This window comes from Coturnix japonica, chromosome 5 (genome assembly GCF_001577835.2).
Source record: "Coturnix japonica isolate 7356 chromosome 5, Coturnix japonica 2.1, whole genome shotgun sequence".
NCBI lineage: Eukaryota > Metazoa > Chordata > Aves > Galliformes > Phasianidae > Coturnix > Coturnix japonica.
In genome coordinates, this window is record NC_029520.1 from 25,237,018 (window position 1) to 25,255,897 (window position 18,880).

The window sequence follows — 18,880 nt, forward strand, 5'->3', positions numbered from 1 at the left end:
TCTGGTAAAAGAGCAGATTTATACCAAATGTAACAATCAGCAATCAAGACGCATACAGAGTTTTAAGCTGTAGACTGCCTTTGTCTGATCATCGTACATTCCATGGTCCAATCAACTGTACAAGGAGGAAACAGATGTTTGTGTATTCTGATTCTCCCAGTAGGTCCCCTGCTAGTTCATAAACCAACAAAGCCCAGCAAGTGCCCGTGGTAACCATACGCAAAACCTACTGAATAGTAAAAGCAAACATTCTATTAAAAGGCAGAAAATTTTAAAGCACAATCATCTACAAAAATAATCTATTTCTACACAATAAATATACCATTTCTCTCTTCTTTCAAGTTGATTTAAAATCACTCAAGGATATCTTACAAACAGCAATGAGGAATTTTAGTTTATATTGTGCGGGAAAGCTTTCCTTGCAAACTCCTATTTCTGAATTAATTTGAAAAGGAAAAGGTCTTCTGAGATACTGCATTACTCAACATCAAGGGACCTCTAGTCCAATTCCTATCTCAAAATAATTTTCTTTACTCAGTAAACAGAAATGACAACAGCCCTGGCCACAGGTCTTAGGTCCCTGTAAGGAATGACAGCTTTATCAGCTGTTCATGCATCAGAACCAAGGGAGAAAAATGAAACGGCTAAGAAGTGAGATGGACATTTGGTACTCCTGACTGCTGAAAGGGGTTTTCTGAGCCACACAATGAGCTCTCGCTGCCTGAAGTCAGCAGAGAGAGGAAATAGCATTACCTGAGCACATGCTCAAAATGCTTTGAAGAAATACAGTTCTACCCAGGCTGCCACTGTAGACAAAAGGGTCTCGCTGAGATTACCATCAGCTATGCGAATGAGCACAGAGATAGGACACATCTGGACAGATCTATTTTTGTTAAGACCTGCCAAGGGCAAAGGAAAGGCATAAAATTTCCCTTATAATGAGAATGGTCTGATTTGTAGTTCTGCATTAAGAATTATTTATCGTGAATCTTTGACTCCTTTCACCTGCTGCAGCTCCTCCCGGATAGCATAAACACACCATTTCTGCACGGCTCCTCTTTATCTCAAGCAGGCTCTGCTACAGGGCTGGTTTTCACTCTGAAATTTCTTGAACTGTCTGATAGTGGAGACTTTCCACCCTAAACACAGCAAGTCCAGGATACCGTCCAAAAGTTATTAAGAAATATATAACATAGAGTGAAATATGGCAAGGGTCACATTGAAACTTCTTTACAGAGGTTTACAGAAGATGAGCACAGTCTCATTCAGAAATACAGTTCACCTCATGCAGTCAAAATCATCAAAACTGACTTTAAAGAAAGGGGTATTTATTTTTATAGTCGTATTTTAACTAAGGTCTAACCCCACAGATATGCAAGGAAGTCAAGACAGTAACACATTTTTAATAACAACAGTAATAGTTAGCACGCACTGCCTTAAGGCTTCAAAGAATTTTACAAAACCTTGACTAATGAATCCTCACAACACCCTTGTGAGATAGGTAAGTACTATTAGTCTCATTTTAGAGACAGGGAAACAGGTATGGAGAGTACGATCTGATCATCACCACAAATCAAATCCAAGAAGAAAACACCTGATTTTCTAGTTTCCTGCCACACATGATCTGACTTCTTAAAAAACAAAAAAAAAGCTGGTCTTTAAATAAAGTTTGTTTCTTATTCCTTTTAAGACACTTGGTTGAGTTTCACTCTAATGTGAAATGTTACCTGCCAAGAGCTACTCACAATAAACAAGCAGAATTAGGGAAAAAACATTGCTTTCTTTTTCTTAAACAGACTCTGTGCTGCTGGAAATTGTTTTAAAAAGTCTCGACATAGATGCTTCCACGCTGCCAGAATCCAACAGTATCACTTCTTCTCAGGCAACAGGAAACTCACTGAGGCCTGTTGCAGTGCTGCAAAAACTTTGCAGAATCTGAAACAAACAAAAAGTAAGATTTCTTTGCTACTTCCAAACAAGGAAACTCTCTCTAGCGGGGCATCTTCTCCAGGAAGAACTCATGTGGGCACAACTGCACTGAAAGCAAAGAAAGATTTATTATCAGGAGATGCTGGTGGTGCAGCCAAGGTGCACATCTATCTCTTGAAAACCTGGAAATGTTCATACATCGTGTTCTATGTTAAAAGAGATGGTCTGGAGGTACCAGACATCCCAAGGATAGAAAATAACTCCCAATAATCAAGTGGAGCAGAAAAATTCCTTTAGCATATCACTCCTGCACTGAACTATCCAGTGACAGTCTAGGATTAAAAATTCCAAACCAACTGATAAAATTCAAGTCAGCGGATTAACTCTTGGTAAAATGTCAACTCTGGCAGACCCACTGCTGCCTGCACACAAAGCCAGGCTCCGATGTTAGTGGAGAAACAGAAATAAAAGTAGTCTTTCCACGTTCAGTTACATACGTCCATTAGTCACTATCTTAAGTCCAGGAAGTTAGTTTCACGACAGCTCGATCTGAAGATCCTCCCCATACTTTCGGATCAGCTTTGTGTGGTTGTGGTCCACCGACCACTGCTCTGGGAGGTGTTTGGGCTGCATGCTGTCCAAGAAATGCTGCCGCCAGCGTCTCTCCAACTGCATAAGGGAGCGCAGGCCTCCTCTAGCACAACACTGTACCACCTTCAGTCCATGTGGCACGTAGCTCTCATTGCAGATCCTGCCAGGACAAAAGCAGAGTTTATTTTCACACAAGCCCACTGTCAGACTCCAGACTCATCTAAAAGGAACAGCAAGATGCTGAAGATGCCTTAAGCTGCAGGGTTTAATTACAGCCACATGGTAAGCTAACAAGGAGGGGACCCAGGAGGGAGAATTAAACTTTGCTTCAGTGCCAGACTGCTTTCTGGAACACAGCTACAGTGGGAAGCCAGGTTCTTTGAAATGAGAAAGTGTTATTCTTTTATAGCAATACTAAATAAAGCTCTCAAGGCCCATCACATGCTTCTCAGGAGACAGACTGCAAATTTCCAAAGCAAGAACAATATGCTGCTCCAGAGCCTCAATCCTGCCCATTGGACTCCCTGCCTGGATATGTACTGAGATGTAACATTGGCACATTCCAAACAACAGTGAGCTTAACAAGGAGAAAATATCTTCATGCAGTGAGACCAGATACTGGTTAAAAGATATTTGGGAAGGCTGAGAGAAAGAAGAGGAGGGGTGACTGAAAGACAAATCATACCAGAAGTCTCCCACTTTGACATGCCCTTCAAAATGAGCAGAAAATAGTGGAAGGTATGAGGGGTGAGCAAGAACAAATGGAGATCTCTGGAAAATAAATGGAAAGAGGGAAAAAAAGTCCAAGGGCTGCAGCCTACATACCACTGCCAGGGTGGGGGCAAAGACAGTAAAACAAGAACACAGGAAGAAATCCAGGGTTTATCTGTCTACTTAGAGACTCACAGTACAGCACAGACAGTTGTCTTCTTTCACTCCTTGATTTCCAGTTAAGTTTATCAGAGTACTATAAATCCAGACTCTGCAGGTTTACACAAGCAATAAAGTTGCCTTTTCAGAGGATTATTTTTCCTGTGCAGAAGACTCCCTAGTCTCAAATTCAGAAATCCCTTAATTTGACATTATTGTATGGAAGATACTTCATATGTCAAGAAGACCTGTAATGGGTGTCGTCATTTTTTTCATTTAAGGGCTTAGAAGGAAAATGTCAGCATGTATGAACCTCAGCTCTGCAAATACTGCTGGATTTTGATTTACTTTGCTTCATTCATATTTACCCAAGGCTCTTTGTGTAGACTTCCTTTCCCTGAATTCACATGCTAACATGAATTACTAAAATGTTACGTCTACAGCTGGGTTTGTTATACCTGGTTTCCAGACCAGCTGCTTCCTGCAGCATCTCTGGGGTCACAGCTTCCACGTTAAAGAAGTCCTTGATGCCTTGCAGGAGTTCTGCCTTTCGAGGGTCTGGCAGGCTGTCTGCATTCAGCAGAGCTCGGGCCCCGGAGCGCACCTGTCGGCGCAGAGGGTCCTCCAGCAGACGGACTCCTTCCTCAGAGCCAATGGGAGCACCAAACTCCTCAGCCAGCTGCTGCTTGAGATGGTTGTCATAGTAATTGGAGACGGCATGGCAGGAGGTGCAGAGCAGGAGCACGTCATGGGAGTTGTGGTCCTTCATCTGAATGGGGAAGTGCCTTCGGTACTCATGAGGAACAATGTTCTTCCTGGAGAAGAAGCAGATGGTTCAACTAAATTTGTCTGGAGCTGCTACTGTCCAGTTCCTCCTCTAGCCCACAAAAGTACAACTAACAATACTGTAGTTGTACTAAAGTACAACTAATACTATAGGTCCAGGAAAACAAAGAACACAAGGGTCAAGACCCTCAATGCACTAAGAGGATCTGCAGCTCTTTCCTTGTATTTCTCTCAGCAAGTTCTCTGTGCATTTCCATTTTTCCTTGTTGTGACCTCAGACTTCAGGTCACCTAAACCTTTCAAAAATATAAGGACCAAGTACTAGAAGAAAGAGTATATTTATTTTCAGAAGACGAGCCATGGGAACAGCATGTGTTTGCATACCGCTGCCTCCTGTAATTAAAACTGCAAGACATACATGTTCTCTCCACAGGCCAGCTCCTTCCTCAGTAAGAAGAGGGAAGGTTGGCCTATGCAGTGCCAAACCTACCCAGATGCAATTGATCACAGAGCATTCAAACAGCAATAGACCATCCAGGATTTGAACAAGCACAGTGTTTCATGCAACTAACTTCTGGATGCCAAACTAGATGCAGACTTCAGTCCTGTTTTATGTGTTTTTCTCTTATCCCACTGAACAACTCACCGGATATAGGACTCCCGTTTGCCACATACAACACACAGGTTTTCTTTAACCATCAGATAATAATCAACTTCAGACTCAGGACGTCCTGAAGGCTCAAACCGTAGCTTCACAACAAATGGGTCTGTGCTAACTAGATCTGAAAGAGTAAAGGCAAAGAGAATATTCAAGACAAATTTGTATTCCAGTCTACGATAAAGATGTTAGAACAAAGGAGACATTCAGAAAAGCATTTCCAGTAAAAAGGGCACCAAAAATTCAGGCCCTGTGAATGAACACAGTATAAAAGTGCTGTATTTCTAACACCAACTAGAAAAATTGCATGCTCACCTCCAATCCCCTTGTCCAGATACCACTGAGCTTTCTTGCGATCACAAGTGCACAAGGGCTGTCCATCTGGTGCATGCAGGAAGCAATTGTCATACAGTGGAGATTTTCTGTAAACAAGGACAGCATTGCAGAAACTATAATAGCACAACAGATAAAATGATATGCAATCTAGCTAAAGGATTTCTGCTCATGTCCATGAGGGTGGGTGGAAAAAAAAACACACAAAAAACAATAGTGTTATGGGAGGAATCTTTCCACTGCACATCAACAGTTCAGCTCAAACAACATTGTAAATGAGAGTATATTCAAACTAAACTTACTTACAGAAGGGAAGAAAAGAAGATGACTTTTGAAATCAAAACCAATCTTACTACAGAACCAGTGTGCTGGAGATACTATAAAGAAAGAGTCTACACGTCTCTCAGCAAACCAAGCGTGGCTAAAAACAATAAATAAATAAACAAGCAAACACAGTGAGATCTCATTCTAGCTTGGAATGCAATTTTGTTTAAATTTTAATCCTCCCGTGAGATGCAATCTTCCTGTTTTCTCCAACACGGGTTCTAAGTTTAAAAAAATCTGAAGGGACTTACTGTATACAACAAAATATTTTGTTAATGACTGATAATAAAATCAGTATTATCGACTACATTACAACATCTCCATTGCCAGTCCAATAAACTTGAAAAGGAGAAAACAAATACTGTAACAAATGTTTTTTCTTCCCAAATACAGGCAGTTGCAAAAGATTTCAGTTCCTACATCCAAGTGATTCATTTTCTTAGAGTGCATCTAAACAACACCAAAAATGCTGGCTCTCCATGTCTCCTACTGCACTAAGAGACCTCAAAGAGAGCTCTCCTACCTGTTTCATTTAAAAGAACCAAACTTGCAATAGCAAAAGACCATAGGAATTTAGGATTTGCCCTACAAAACAGCCTGCTGGTTGGAGATCCTAAATACAGCAACAGCTGCCTCTGCAATGACAGAGTAGAACCGTCCTCTCCTCCCTCCACAACCCACACAGAAGTGCAGCGCTTTGACACTGTTACAGATGGTCCTTCCTGCACTGCCTGGCACCTTGCACCTTCTTTCAGGTCTGCTCAGTCTCTTGACACCTCTGAACTGAAGCAGCTCATGAGGCAGACCCTGTTCACAAGATCTGCTCTACCCAGTTTTACACCTTTACCCTGAAGGAGGCAAGGCACAGCTGTTGGGCAGTCAATACCACCTGAGCAGCCAGCTCCCTCCTGCTGAGACTTCGTTACTGAGTTAATGTCTTAATATTACAAGGAAAGGTAAAAACCAAAGGTATCCTCTCGATCTTTTCACAACCTACTACAGACCTGAGTGCTCCTGCCAACTTTCAGTAGAGGAAAGCTGGGAAAATAGAAATAGGATCTGGTTCTTGTGAATGCTGAGACCTGTTTCCCTCCCTAGCTTGGATTATCCACTTTATTTAACAAGTAGAGCAGGAAGTCCCAATCAGTTTTCAGCTGTGATTCAAGGAATAAAATTTACTTAGATACTTACCTTGCAGAATATCCCACACCCAGAGGCTTTCGCTTCTGCCTCCGAGGATCTCTCATTTGCTGACTGCCAGAAGAATGGACATTCACCAAAGATTTCCGATTCTTTCCTTTCTGAGGAGAACGTGCCTCTCCACTCTTGTCCTCTCCTGTGCTGCCACTTTTTCTCCCTTTAAATGGGATATCCACCAAGCCTTGGCATTTACTCAATACTTTTTCCCAAACAGAAACAGAATTTTCACCTTTGGACGTAGCAGGGAGACAGGCAAATCCCAGCAAATGGAGGAATAGAGCCACTGACACCTGGGCATCCCTAGCAGCATAGAGAACCTGCAGAAAAGCATAGACATTGACATACTGGCAAATGGCAAACACTCTCAAGCACCACCAGCCTTTAATACTAGATCCAGCAAAGCCAGGAGCTGGATTTATTTCCCTTCAAAACTCACACAAGGCTCTGGCAGTTGATTGATGCTTTCATACCACTGCATACACTACATTTTAGGGTCAGTCAAACCTGAAATGCTCACAGGTGCTCTCACACACTACCGACTAACATTCACCATGATTATTTGTCTTGTCACTCCCTCTACTGGTCACTAATTTTGTACACATCCACAGCAAGACTGAAGAACACGAGCAATTAGGGAAACCACAATAGATGATGAACACGGGTTTGGTTTTCAGCATGTCTCTAATATTGCACTGACTGCTATGTATTGGAGGGGAAAAAAAAGTGAGGATTTGGGTGCACAAATACTCCTAGGGATCTTGCCTCAGAGATCTTCAAGAATTAAAGAAAGCAAAAGTCAAGAATCCACTGAGAATTATAGAAATTCACCTTCACAGAAAAGGAGGGAAACTCCGGCACAGAGTTCATAACTGACTTCACATCACAGATACACAGAAGCTATTGAGGCAGAACTCAAAGAAGGCACAGATCTCCATATTACAGTGCCTCTCCCCTCAAAAAAAAGGTTCCTTTTCCTCCCAAAATACTAAGTTAAAGTGGAAGACACACCTGATCTTGTGTCAGTTCTTCTGCCTCCCAGTTGCTGCAACGCGTATGAGGAGACTTGTCAAGTGGGCAGTTCAGGACTTTTTCAGCTAAAGACTTAAGGCTAAGGCAGTTGTGAAGTAGATCCTTCCTTCAGTTTTAACAAAGAAAGTGAAACAAACATATTAAAAACAAAACTAAACACTCACACAAATTCGGATGGCCTCATACAGCCTGATTCTGTCAGAACACAGTGCACTTGATGCACAGCTCCCACTCAAGCAGCACATAGCAGCTGCCTGTCAGCTTTACAGGCCCTCTCCCTCCCCCTCCACTAAAATGCCCATCTTAGATCTGGCAATCATCTAGTGTCTGCAATATGCAAAACAGGCAAGGCTGGGAGCTGATAACATTTAGGGCTGAAATATTCTGCTCTGAACTACCTGCTTACCAAAGAGAGAGATCTATCGTTGAGTGGTGAATTGTCTGCCCCAGGCTGTTAAGCAAACAGTCAGGCCTGGAGACATTTTATGAGCAGTAGGAGAACCAGGAATGGCTCAAGAGGAATCCTGGCCTCTAGGGACAAGAAGCCCATCCTCCTCAATAGAAAGGCACCACCAGGTCAGCAAAACCATGCCCCACATCACTAACACCACACATATACCAAACATAAAGAACATTCAAAGTAAAGCATTTTATTTTAGGAGAGACGAGGAATGAAACCACAACTGTAACCCATAAATGGAAGCATTGTCACTATAAAAGAATATTAAAACTAATTTTTGTCACTTTTCAAGAAATCCTGTCATTCAGCAGTTCCACTGATGTGCCACTAGCATATTTACCCCATACCAGTGAGCAGTATACTCAACATCTGTATACATGCTGATCACTCTACCTGCATTATATCACCATTCTTGGCCTTCATACAGGCTTAAGCATTATACTCAGAAAAGCCTTTACAAGTGTTACAGGAGAAGACTGACATGCTTAACACTCATGAAGGTCTCCTTTCCTTTCAGTCCACAGAATATGGGCATGATGTGTTCTTGGGATGCTGCTGTCAACGCTCATGCTCTCCATGAGAGCATCCACCCCAAGAACTCCAGACCTACCTACCTGGCATCATCCAACACATAGAAACTACCTTTTAAACATTTAAACAATACAAACGATGCACTCGACACATCTGCCTCTGTCTTCAGATACTCACCGCTGCCTCATGGCTAAGTATCGGAGATCCACGCTCCCTTTGACTGGAAGACTATAATCCTGAAGTAACTTGCAAGCGTCTTCCCAGCATCCTACTCCCACTTTCAACACAGCATCATCTGCCATGATGTCCAGCAGGGTCTTTGGGACAGGCTGTCCATTGGCAACAAGCCTGGGCAGCCGAATGAGAACACAAAGGCCACTGGAAGAAGCAATCTGTAGGAGGGATACGGGATTAGCTTTTCCTTCCACAGACACCTGAAAGAAAGATAAAAATCACAGGCTGAGTTTCAGCATTACTGGCAATATTGCAGCCGGAACAAATTACAGAAGAAGACACCAAAACCAGGAAATACTTGTCAGAATATGTAGTCAAGAGTTGTTATATGTGTCTAATTGGATTTTTGCCCTGAGCATTACGTGATCTGTCCTGCAGCTACTTCTTGCCACACTCACAGAAATTTCCCTCCTGTAATCCTTACCCCCCATAGCAGAGCTGGCAGAAGAGAGCACACACATTCCTTAATCCTAGTCAGCACAAAGCCACCCACTATGTAAGTGCTTATGGCAAATACATTGTTTAACTGCACTTATACTAATGAACGTGGTGTGAATAAACTTCCAGACAGAAACATGGCAAAGTCGAGCTTCATAAATGACTCCAAGTCTGCACTGAGAGTTCACATAAGCAAACACACAAGTGGAATCAGAGCCTTGCTCCCTGGGACAGCCAGTGAGCTCTAGCTACTGTCAGCAGATAAGAAAGATACCCTCTTCTGCTTTATTTAATGAATACTTTCCTCAGTACATAGCTGGACTTCAGACAGCATAAACCCAAGTCACTTTTATAAAATGAAAACATTGTCCAGAACACAGAGTGCTTTCGAGCTATCGCCCCACGTTTAGAACCACATCTACAATGTCACAGTAAACAGATACAAGTAGCGAATTACAACCTACCATCAGCAGACTTAGATGCGCGAACAGTCACCGTTAGCGGGTACTCCGCTGGTGCCATCAGGAGTCCCGATGGCCCAGTTGTATCCATGTGAGCCCTTCCCCGGAGGATTCCCTGTGGCAATTTGCAATAGAAGGGAGATGCGCTCGGCTCACTCACCCACTCGCAGTCCATCCCAAGCACCGGCCACTTCTCCAGCTCCTTCTTCAGCAAAGGCTCCACCCGTTCCCACTCCTGCCGCTCCGACACGATCGCTATATCGGCGACGAGGCTCCTCTCCACGCAGGAAAGGCCGGGGGATGCGAACAGGGGCAGCTCTTCCCTGCCCGCCGCCTCGCTCTCTTTCCCATCCCGCCGCTCCCCCGCCGCCCCGTCCCGCAGTGTCCCGCTGGGCGCTGTGCCCCTCCGGCGCTGGGCGGCCTTCCACAGAACCAGCCCGCCCGCGGCGATGCCCAGCAGGGCCGCCAGAGCCACGGGCACTGCCGCCTGCCTGGGCATTTCGTAACGCTGCGCTTCAGCCTCTCCAAGCGGCGCGGTGGGGTTTTATCATGGCCTGCAAACGGAAACAGCAGAGGGGGGGAGTTAGACACGACGCAGCCACGCGCGTTCCGAGCTCCGAGACAACCATGTCGGCAGCGGCACGGAGCGAGCTCGGGGCACGGAGCGCATCCCGGCAGCCGCCGCTCAGCTCGGCCGGGCCGCAGCCGCCGCTGTCCCGGGTAACCCCGCAGCGCCCCGCTGCAATGCGCTCCGTTCGGCCGCTCGGGGCTCCTCCGTGGACGCGTACCGCTCCCCTTCGCTCCCGGCCGGGGGCCGCCGCCCTTCCCCAGGCTCCCCGCCGGGCCGACCACTACCTGCGCCTCCTTGGAACGGCCGCCGGCTGCAGGAACCCCTGGCGGGGCGGCCGCGGCGCGCACCGGGACGCTTAAAGAGGCGGACGCTTCCTCTTCCCCGGAGCTGCGGGCGGCCCGCGGGCGCCGCCATGTTGTACGGCAGTCGGCAGCGGGGTGGGGGCGGCCTCCGGACACGGGATGCTGCCGCCGCTCCGGGACTGCGGGCGTAGCACGTGGGGGGTGGCGGCACCCGGCGGGGAGAAGGGAGTAACAAAGCAGGACGGGAAATGGAAACGGGAGAGCCGCCTGCTTAGCGGCCAGTGAGAGACAGGCGGAGAGCTGGGGAAACAAAAGGGGAAATCACGGGGAGGGGATAAGGGTTAGGAGAGGGTGCGCTGCTGTCAGAGCTCCGGAGAAGCCCCAGTCTCGTGGGAGCTCACGGGCGCCGGAGCAGCTCGTTCCTTCGCAGCTCCCCTCGTTTCCAAGTGTCTGTGCTGACGGACTCCCAGCTATTTGCATCTGCTATAGATGAAATATAGAAGTACTGCTTACAGAGGCTCTGTCTCTGTGGCAGTTAGATGGGAACATTCTCCTGTCTTCTCTCCTCTCCCCCCTCTCTTCATTCTCCTGCTTTCCCCAGAGCACATAGTGCTTTGTTTTACAGGGCCATCACCACCTAGCACAGACCCGGAGCACCACTCGGATGTTACCATGATTCCTGTTCAACCTGACTGACCACTTCCTGCTCCCTTGCTCCAGCACCAGCATTCCTTAATGACAGCAGCACAGGTTCAGGGAACTCAGCTGGAGCTGTATAGTCCAGAGGAAAAAAGCAAACATCTGGATTTACAACACACTTACTTCAGAGACCGTGTAATCAAGAGCAAGGGATGGGAAGAAGGCCCAGAACCCCTCCGTGACTGCACTGCAGAGCCCAGCTGCCCTGTTAGGGGGTGACAGGGTATCTGTAATAAGTCGATCAGAGACTCAAGAACTTAAAAATCTGAACAAATCTGCAACGTTTATTACAAATGTGCTGTTACAGATAAACTGACATCCACCTAGAAATCTGAAATAGACCAGGATTTCCTTTTACAAAGTGTTTGTTTTAGTTTCTAAGGTAATAGGAATTCTGTGTAAAATCATAAAGGAGGGGGAAATAAAATGCCCTAGCATTTATCACACAGTGAAAGTCTTGCAGAGATACGTAATACCCAAGCATAGCTTTTGAACAATAATGGGACTGTGTCCTTGGCTGCATCTGAAACCTGTATTCTTCATGGTATCACTGACATCAGCAGAGCCCTGTAAGCCACAAGTCTCTTTAACAGCTTGTCTTACTACCTACATACTTGATGAATTCAAGTATAAATGTTAAAGTAAAAATAAATGAAAGTAACTGATGCATCAGTGTGATCTGGAAGGGAAAAAGAATAAAAGAAAAAGAAGTCCCCAAAGCCTGATGGGGACATTGCAGAAGAAAAGAAGGTAACCAAGCGAGACCAACTAATGGTATAACCTTACTTATGGGAAATCAGCTGCAGCTGGTAACTGAAGCTTTTACATGGTAAACAGCTGGATTTACTTTTCCCTCTCTTTCTCTCTGGTACCTTATCTGAGATCTTTACAGAGACAGCAGTTAGAAGATTCATTTTTAGCCTGATTTCCTAAGGAAGACTGCTGGTTCTTCTGCCTATGGATCCCCTTTCTTCCTCCCTTTCCTTGCCAAAAAAGCATGTCTCAGCCATTGCCCAATTCCATCTAGATTTGTACAAAGAGATAGAACTTTTAATGATGACTGCTGTGAAATGCAAAGCGGAGTCAATTAGAGCATAATACAATTGCCACTGATAAAATGGCAAGAATGCTCAGACGCTGCTTAATATACATCAGAGAATCCACACAGCAGTGCCACATCAGGACAAGTCCATAGGAAACCAGGCTTCGCTTGTTCTGCTGCTCACAGGAAAAAAACTAATATATATATGTATTTTTATAATCCCATTAGCTCATCCTTTAACAGAGAGAAGAGTACAGTAAATGACTCAGTGTTCAAAGGAAAATCAATGATAGTGGAATATCAAAGGAAAGAGGCTCCAGTCAAGACTTAAATTGCTGTTAGCAGACAATGAGCAGAGAGCTGCGTGTAGTCCCCACTAGCTCATTAATAACACTCCATTTGGGGCCCCATCCCAAGCTACATAAGAAAGGCAAACTCACATTTCAACTCCTAATGTCATTTATCTTCATCGTGTGGATGCTTGTAACCCCATGACTACATATTCAAATAAGTAATTCTGAGCGGGGTCTGTTTTAATAAGGCTGATATCAGGGAAGTAGTAGGACCACTTCTTTTGTCAGAAGTCAGAGTGAGATCAGTTTAAAATCAACCATCAAACCACATCCTAAAGGCTCAGTTGCACAATGGAACGAGGTGGATGGAAGGTTTAGCCCCTGGTTGAAAAAACAATTCTGCTTCCCTCTTCTGCCTGTAACCTTCCTTTTGCTGCCTCGCTTCTACAAACATGGGTGCCAGTTTGGTTCAAGGAATTTAGTGGACAGAAAGTTAATAGCGAAAAAATAGAGTTTTCTTGTGGTTTAACTCCTTGGACTGCTCACCATAGAGCCAGATCTCAGTGAAACTACATCCTAAGCCAATAGATGAATCAGCTGCAACTCAGTCAGTGCAGGAATCTGCCAGAGTTTGCATGTTTTGTTAAAGAATCTGATCTGCTCTCAGAGGTGCGAGCTGCCAGATTGATCCCATGAGGATGAGTTATATTAACATGAATCATCATCAACATATTTCTTCATTAATTGCCAACTCTTTCACTGCATATGTAGGAATTGAGAGGAATTTCACAATTCTGTTTCTTGAAGAGCTGATCAACTTACCTCAGTGGCTGAGTTCCAGAAGATAAAGTAAGTTGGCCCCAGCTCATGGTTGCTGAGAAAGTGACATCCCCTAGATCTCCTCAATCTTTGCTCCCTGCTACGCGCTCCTGACTGGCTTGTGCTGATTTTGGCACTCAACAGGAAACTCAACGGGAGCCAAACGAACTCTGCAAAGTGGCAGACAAACAGGTCCAATGAGTAGCAGCACCAGTACAAAGAAAGTGACAGAAGACACAGCCAAGTAAAAGTAAATCCTTACAGAAGCTACAAGTCATTAAGTAGGTTTGGCTACATGTTAAAGCTACATCTTAAGCTTAAGACCTCTCACCACCCAAAATAAATAAATAAATAAATAAATAAATAAATGAAACCAAGGCTGTTCTCAATAAGTGAAAGCCTTTACCCTGCCCCATCTCCCTCTCTGCCACATTTGTAGACTGACTGCACAGACATTGAGCTACCTGTAACTTCTCCGTTTCCACTATGGATTAACCAAAGCCATTCAGAAGCTCAGTAGAACACAGAAAATGTATTTGAACCTCACCGTCTTTGACCTGACACAATGAAGCATGCTTCACTTTAAATCTTGTTCTACCTATTTAGCCTTCCTTCCAAGTGTTCTTAGACAGATTCTCCTCATGCTGCGTCACAGAGCTTTATCCTTGGTCTTCTGCTTTTATCCTCCCACGTTTTTTTCAGAGTTATCTCATCTGAAATACAAGTACCAACTCTTTGCAGATGATTTACAGCTCTTCTCCTTTCCCCAAAGCTATCTATCCAAACTCAAATAATAGCCATTCTCTCTTTGTGGATGACTAGCAGGAAGCTATAGCTCAGCAAAGCTAGAACCTGGTTCTTTCTCTTCCTTGGATGTCCTCTTCTTTGTGTATATCTGTGGATAACGCCACCAGTCTAACATCCATTTCAAGCTTCTGTGCCAACTTTAAGCTCTGGCTGAGACCTCTGTAGATCCTAGCATCCAGGCTATGCCTACATTTAGACTTGTGCTACAAGGCACCTGTAAAACAAGGTCCTTTGATCCATCCACACAACTAAGTCTTTTGTTTAGGTCTTTTTCTTCCATAACTGAATTGCTCCAAACACCTTTCCCTCCAGCATTAACCAGCACAGCTCATAACACAACAGCCTTTAACAGCTGTAAATGCCATGATTTGACAATACAGTAAAGCTGACTATAGTCCTCCCGTTAATGATCAAATACACCACGGCCATCAAATGGAAACCACTAATGCAATTTTAACTCATTCTGCCAATTTAAATTTCATCAGTAGAAATGTTGATGGGATAATTTTGTACCAGAAGACATTCAAACAACATCAGGTATTGTCAGCCCCTGCAGAGGCAAAGGAAAAACTGTAGAATGGGCACAAACTGATGTGAGAACAATGTGACAGCATGGCCATACCTGGTCTGGACTATTTTAGCAGTGCTGGGAGATCTGGCTGTACACAGGCCTAGAATTAGCAACCTTAAAACCACAGCCTAAGATTATTTATGTAGATAATTACTCTGACCACATCACTTCTCTGTTGGAAGCATTCTGGTAGTTCCTTGTTCTGTATTGCATCAAGCATTATTTACTCATCTACATTTCCAAGAGCCTCTACAGAAAGTCACTCCCTGTTCATTATCTCCCATTTCCTTTTCAGTTGGCTCCTCCTTTGTATTGTCCCCTAGTTAAAGTTACAACCAAAACATTTTTATGCTTTATTTCATGCTGCTTTTGAGGCACGGAGGAGACTACACACATCCTACAAAATTCAGCTGTTTATGCAGTGAGTACAAACAAACCCTGAACTCTCCTGCCAAATCTGCACTGGCCTAACCTGGGCTAGTTTGACCCATGGTATTCAAATGGTCCCAGTACTTTTCCCTACAAGAAAACATGTCCCACAAAATAGTAATCTGTGGAAGTTGAGTTGGTTTTACTAAGTACCATCCACACCTCTGTAACATCCCAAGCTGCAGAAGTTTTCTCAGTGAGCTAGAAAAAGGCACTTCATTGATGGCACTCCAGCATGATTCAGATCCATTGTGCATGTGTTCTTATGAGATTACAGCATTCAGGCACTAACACAGCAACACGGTATTTTCAGAGAAAAATACTGCCACAGTATTTTAAGTTATTTTAAGTGTTACATATTTTCAAAATTAATTCAGAGAAGGGAATCAGAACGCAGTGCAAAAGAAACACTTAAAAGCACTGCTTTAATCTGTGTGGGTCTTGAAACAATATTGCATGTAGCAAAAAAGGCAGGCAGGCTGCTATTGGTTTTCTTGCAGATTCTGGCAACATGATAACTTCTTTCTGATTGCTTAAAGATGTGATTGAAAAGCCTCAGTGAAATCTTTCCTGAAAATCCTGGATTTTTAGGAAGTAATTTAATTTATTTACATCTGACCATGCGAGTACACAGCCTTCCTAGAGACTACGTTCAGTACATGAAGGAAAACCTCTGGAGATCTGACTATGCCATATCAAATGAAAAGTTCTTACATCTGCTTATTTCAGTATAGAAACAAATAGCCAATACTTCAGGAAAGAAGAGAAAATAAACCACATGTGACAGAAGTGACAGCCACATTACGTAATGTATTTCTGGAAGGCTCTTGGATCATACAGTGATGCAAGCTGCATGGGAAGCACAGAGGAGAGAATGGAATAGAAACTGCTGCGGTCAGTTCAGAGTCTATAGGAAGAAAAATACATTATCACTAAACTGTGCTGGGAATTTAGAAATAAACAACAGTTTCTGGTGTAATTGTAACGCTGTCGAATTTCATAGCATGCAAGCAAAAGAGCAGCTAAGTAGGATTTATACCAGTACAATTCACCTGAGCCTGCAGCTAGAGTAATAAACACAAATCATGACAGACAGGGCCCTCGCCTCCTTGCACCAAGGCTTGCTACACACCTTACCCTGCAATAGCTGCCTCTCCACAGCTGGAACCAAGCAGCTCAGTTGCAGGAAAGATTAAGCATTCTTGGTTTCTACTTCCATATTTACACTGCTAACCATCACCCCGAAAGAAATCATTTAACAGACAGTGTCAAGATATTCCCCTTATACAATTACTGTATCTTTCATTAACCTTCAAGTTCTGATCTTTAGACCCACGGATATCACATGTGGATAAGTTGAAATATAAGGGGTGTTCAGCGATTTTGAAAATTCCATTAGAAGCCAGAAGTTTGTTACTATGTTAAAAGCAAGGCAATAGTGATGCCAACCACACAGCATGGCTTACAGGTGTGGCTTTTATCTGTAGTCCTAACAACGGAGAATCCTAAGCACTCGACTTTCTCTAGTGAAATTGCTTAAGCTCCTGCTGAGAAGCTGCCCCTGAACGTGGCACCAAGTGCTGCTGCCATACCAGTTTGTGTCAGGAAGGGGCTTGGTTTGTTTGTTTTCAAGTTTGGGGACCCCCGGATCTCAGTGGGCACAGTGCCGTGCAGGGCAGGCCATGACTGCCAGGCCATTTCCTCATCTCCCCAAACCACAGTTTCTCTGGGTGCTACTTCTCAGACACCTGTGGGAACATCCAGACCTGACAGCTTCATGCTGCAGCTGTGAGACTGCATACCTCATGTGCGTGGGACTGCAGCCACTTGCCAGGTGATGCTCCCGTTGCCCTCACACAGCATCAGATGTTAAACATGGAGTACACCGTGCTGTGAAGGAGGAGAATTAACATGTTTTTTCCTCACAAAAACACAGGTGAGGGTGCCATGAACCCATGAAGTGCAGCACAGCTCAGTTCCATCTGTTTAACTGGCTGTCTTTTAGGGTTCTGCTGCTGCTAATTAGAATGAGATTCACCCACGTTTCCCCTGGAGCGGAGTCCTGAGAGCACAAGGGGCACCACCATTTGGTCGGTGGTGAGGGTGGGCAGGGCAAGCAGCACACCTCACATTGCCACACAGAAACTTAAAATCAACAAGTTCCTGCAGACACACCGCAGGAAATCCCACAGAAGCTGTTCAACGTTAGGGGAGAGGATAAATCCCAGCTCCAGGAGCACGCACAGAGGCACGCTCCCCTCACACCCTTCCATCTCCTACTCGGTCGTGCCTCGGTTTCCCCCCGAGGCCGGCAGCTCCTCGCAGCCTCCGGCCGGGCCGGCTTCTAGAAGGAACGCGCTGGGGAGTGAGACTTAAAACGAGGAGAGGGGAGGGGAGGGGAGCGCCGCGATGAGCGACCCGGCACCGCGTCCGCCTGCGGAGGCACCTGCCCGTTGTCGCCGCAGAGCGGCCGCGGGGCCGGGGAGCTGCGAGTTTCTCGGCGCCCCCCGCGCCGCTACGGAGTTAAAAACGGCGGCGCGACGTTAGAGCCGGGCCGGCGGCGGGGAGGCGCGGGCTGCAGCTGAGGATCAGCTGCTGAGGGGAGTGGGGAGGAGCCAGCGGGATCAGGAAGCGGCGGAGTGTCTAACACCTCTCTGCCATGGCTGGCTAAAGAAAAATCATCATAACCATAACAAGGGGGGAAGCGGGGGAGGGGAGGCGGCGGCGGCGGCGGGGGAAGGGGCGGCGGGGAAGGAGCGGCGGGGAGCGGCGCGGCGGCAGCATGAAGAGGCGCGGCCGGGGGGGCAGCATGCGCTCCGTGGTGGGGTTCCTGTCCCAGCGGGGCTTGGAGGGGGACCCCCTGCTCACCCACGACTTCCAGCGGCGACGCCTGCGGGGCTGCAGGAACCTCTACAAGAAGGACCTCCTGGGCCACTTCGGCTGTGTCAATGCCATTGAATTCTCCAACAATGGAGGCCAGTGGCTGGTCTCAGGTAAAGCGGGCGCTTCCCGGCCCTCGCCCCCCTTCCCACCGCCCCCTCCCTCGCTTAAGCATCCTCCTCCCCGGCCGCTCCCCTCGGCCCGGGGGGAGCCGCGGTGCCCGCAGCCGTGCCCGGAGTCGGCCCGCAACGGTGCTCCCCATGTGGGGACCTAAAATGGTTGACAGGTTTTAAATTCTGCTGTTATCGCTGGGGAGGGGGGTGAGGAGGGCAGCCCTGGACAAAGTTTTTATGCGAGTGTTTCCAGGACGCTGGTGGGGGGTAGGCTGAGGGGTGCCCTTTTATTTGCTGGATCCTTTGGGTTTACCCCCATTTATACATTTTTATATATATACATATATATATATATATGTATGTGTATATATATATTTGGGGAGAGGGCACGAAAGTATGAGGGGAACCGAGCGACGTTGGTCAGTGCCTGCCAGGAGTGGAGCCAGCAATGGTGGCCAGGGGGTGCAGCGGGGTTTGGGGACTGACACCCTGAACCCCGAACCCTCCCCA

At 45.8% G+C, this 18,880-nt stretch overlaps 2 protein-coding genes across 5 annotated transcripts in view; one reads left to right on the plus strand and one right to left on the minus strand.

The window, feature by feature from the left end:
* On the minus strand, nucleotides 1-18,360 carry EXD2 (exonuclease 3'-5' domain containing 2). Of its 4 annotated transcripts, XM_015864706.1 has the most exons (12): nucleotides 18,246-18,360; nucleotides 17,180-17,267; nucleotides 14,118-14,283; nucleotides 13,574-13,740; nucleotides 10,005-10,398; nucleotides 8,889-9,145; nucleotides 7,700-7,826; nucleotides 6,683-7,008; nucleotides 5,150-5,256; nucleotides 4,823-4,958; nucleotides 3,849-4,205; nucleotides 1-2,680 (listed from the first exon to the last, which is right to left on the minus strand). In XM_015864706.1, exons 5-12 carry the CDS (start codon nucleotides 10,341-10,343, stop codon nucleotides 2,464-2,466), a joined length of 1,866 nt encoding a protein of 621 aa, XP_015720192.1. In that variant the 5' UTR covers nucleotides 10,344-10,398; nucleotides 13,574-13,740; nucleotides 14,118-14,283; nucleotides 17,180-17,267; nucleotides 18,246-18,360; the 3' UTR covers nucleotides 1-2,463. The 4 variants fall into 4 exon arrangements, with proteins under 4 accessions (XP_015720192.1, XP_015720195.1, XP_015720191.1 ...); XM_015864709.2 differs by lacking the exons at nucleotides 13,574-13,740; nucleotides 14,118-14,283; nucleotides 17,180-17,267; nucleotides 18,246-18,360 and adding an exon at nucleotides 10,700-10,959 and having other exon boundaries at nucleotides 8,889-9,103; XM_015864705.2 differs by lacking the exons at nucleotides 13,574-13,740; nucleotides 14,118-14,283; nucleotides 17,180-17,267; nucleotides 18,246-18,360 and adding an exon at nucleotides 10,700-10,957.
* DCAF5 (DDB1 and CUL4 associated factor 5) overlaps nucleotides 18,128-18,880 on the plus strand; it is a 57,450-nt gene continuing 56,697 nt past the window's right edge. The window contains exon 1 of the mRNA XM_015864703.1: nucleotides 18,128-18,370. Within this exon, the coding sequence (XP_015720189.1) occupies nucleotides 18,160-18,370 (211 nt within the window). The 5' untranslated portion in view covers nucleotides 18,128-18,159. The remainder of the gene's footprint in view (nucleotides 18,371-18,880) is intronic.

What these genes read in the sequence shown, in the direction of transcription:
- EXD2 (XM_015864706.1), bottom strand. Translation starts at nt 10,343, where the DNA reads ATGCCCAGGCAGGCGGCAGTGCCCGTGGCTCTGGCGGCCCTGCTGGGC. An exon ending in TTGGGATGGACTGCGAGTGG is followed by an intron (nt 9,146 to 10,004) that starts GTGAGTGAGCCG and finishes TCTTTCTTTCAG; the next exon opens with GTGTCTGTGGAAGGAAAAGC. An exon ending in AAGAACTGACACAAGATCAG is followed by an intron (nt 7,009 to 7,699) that starts GTGTGTCTTCCA and finishes GCTTTTCTGCAG; the next exon opens with GTTCTCTATGCTGCTAGGGA.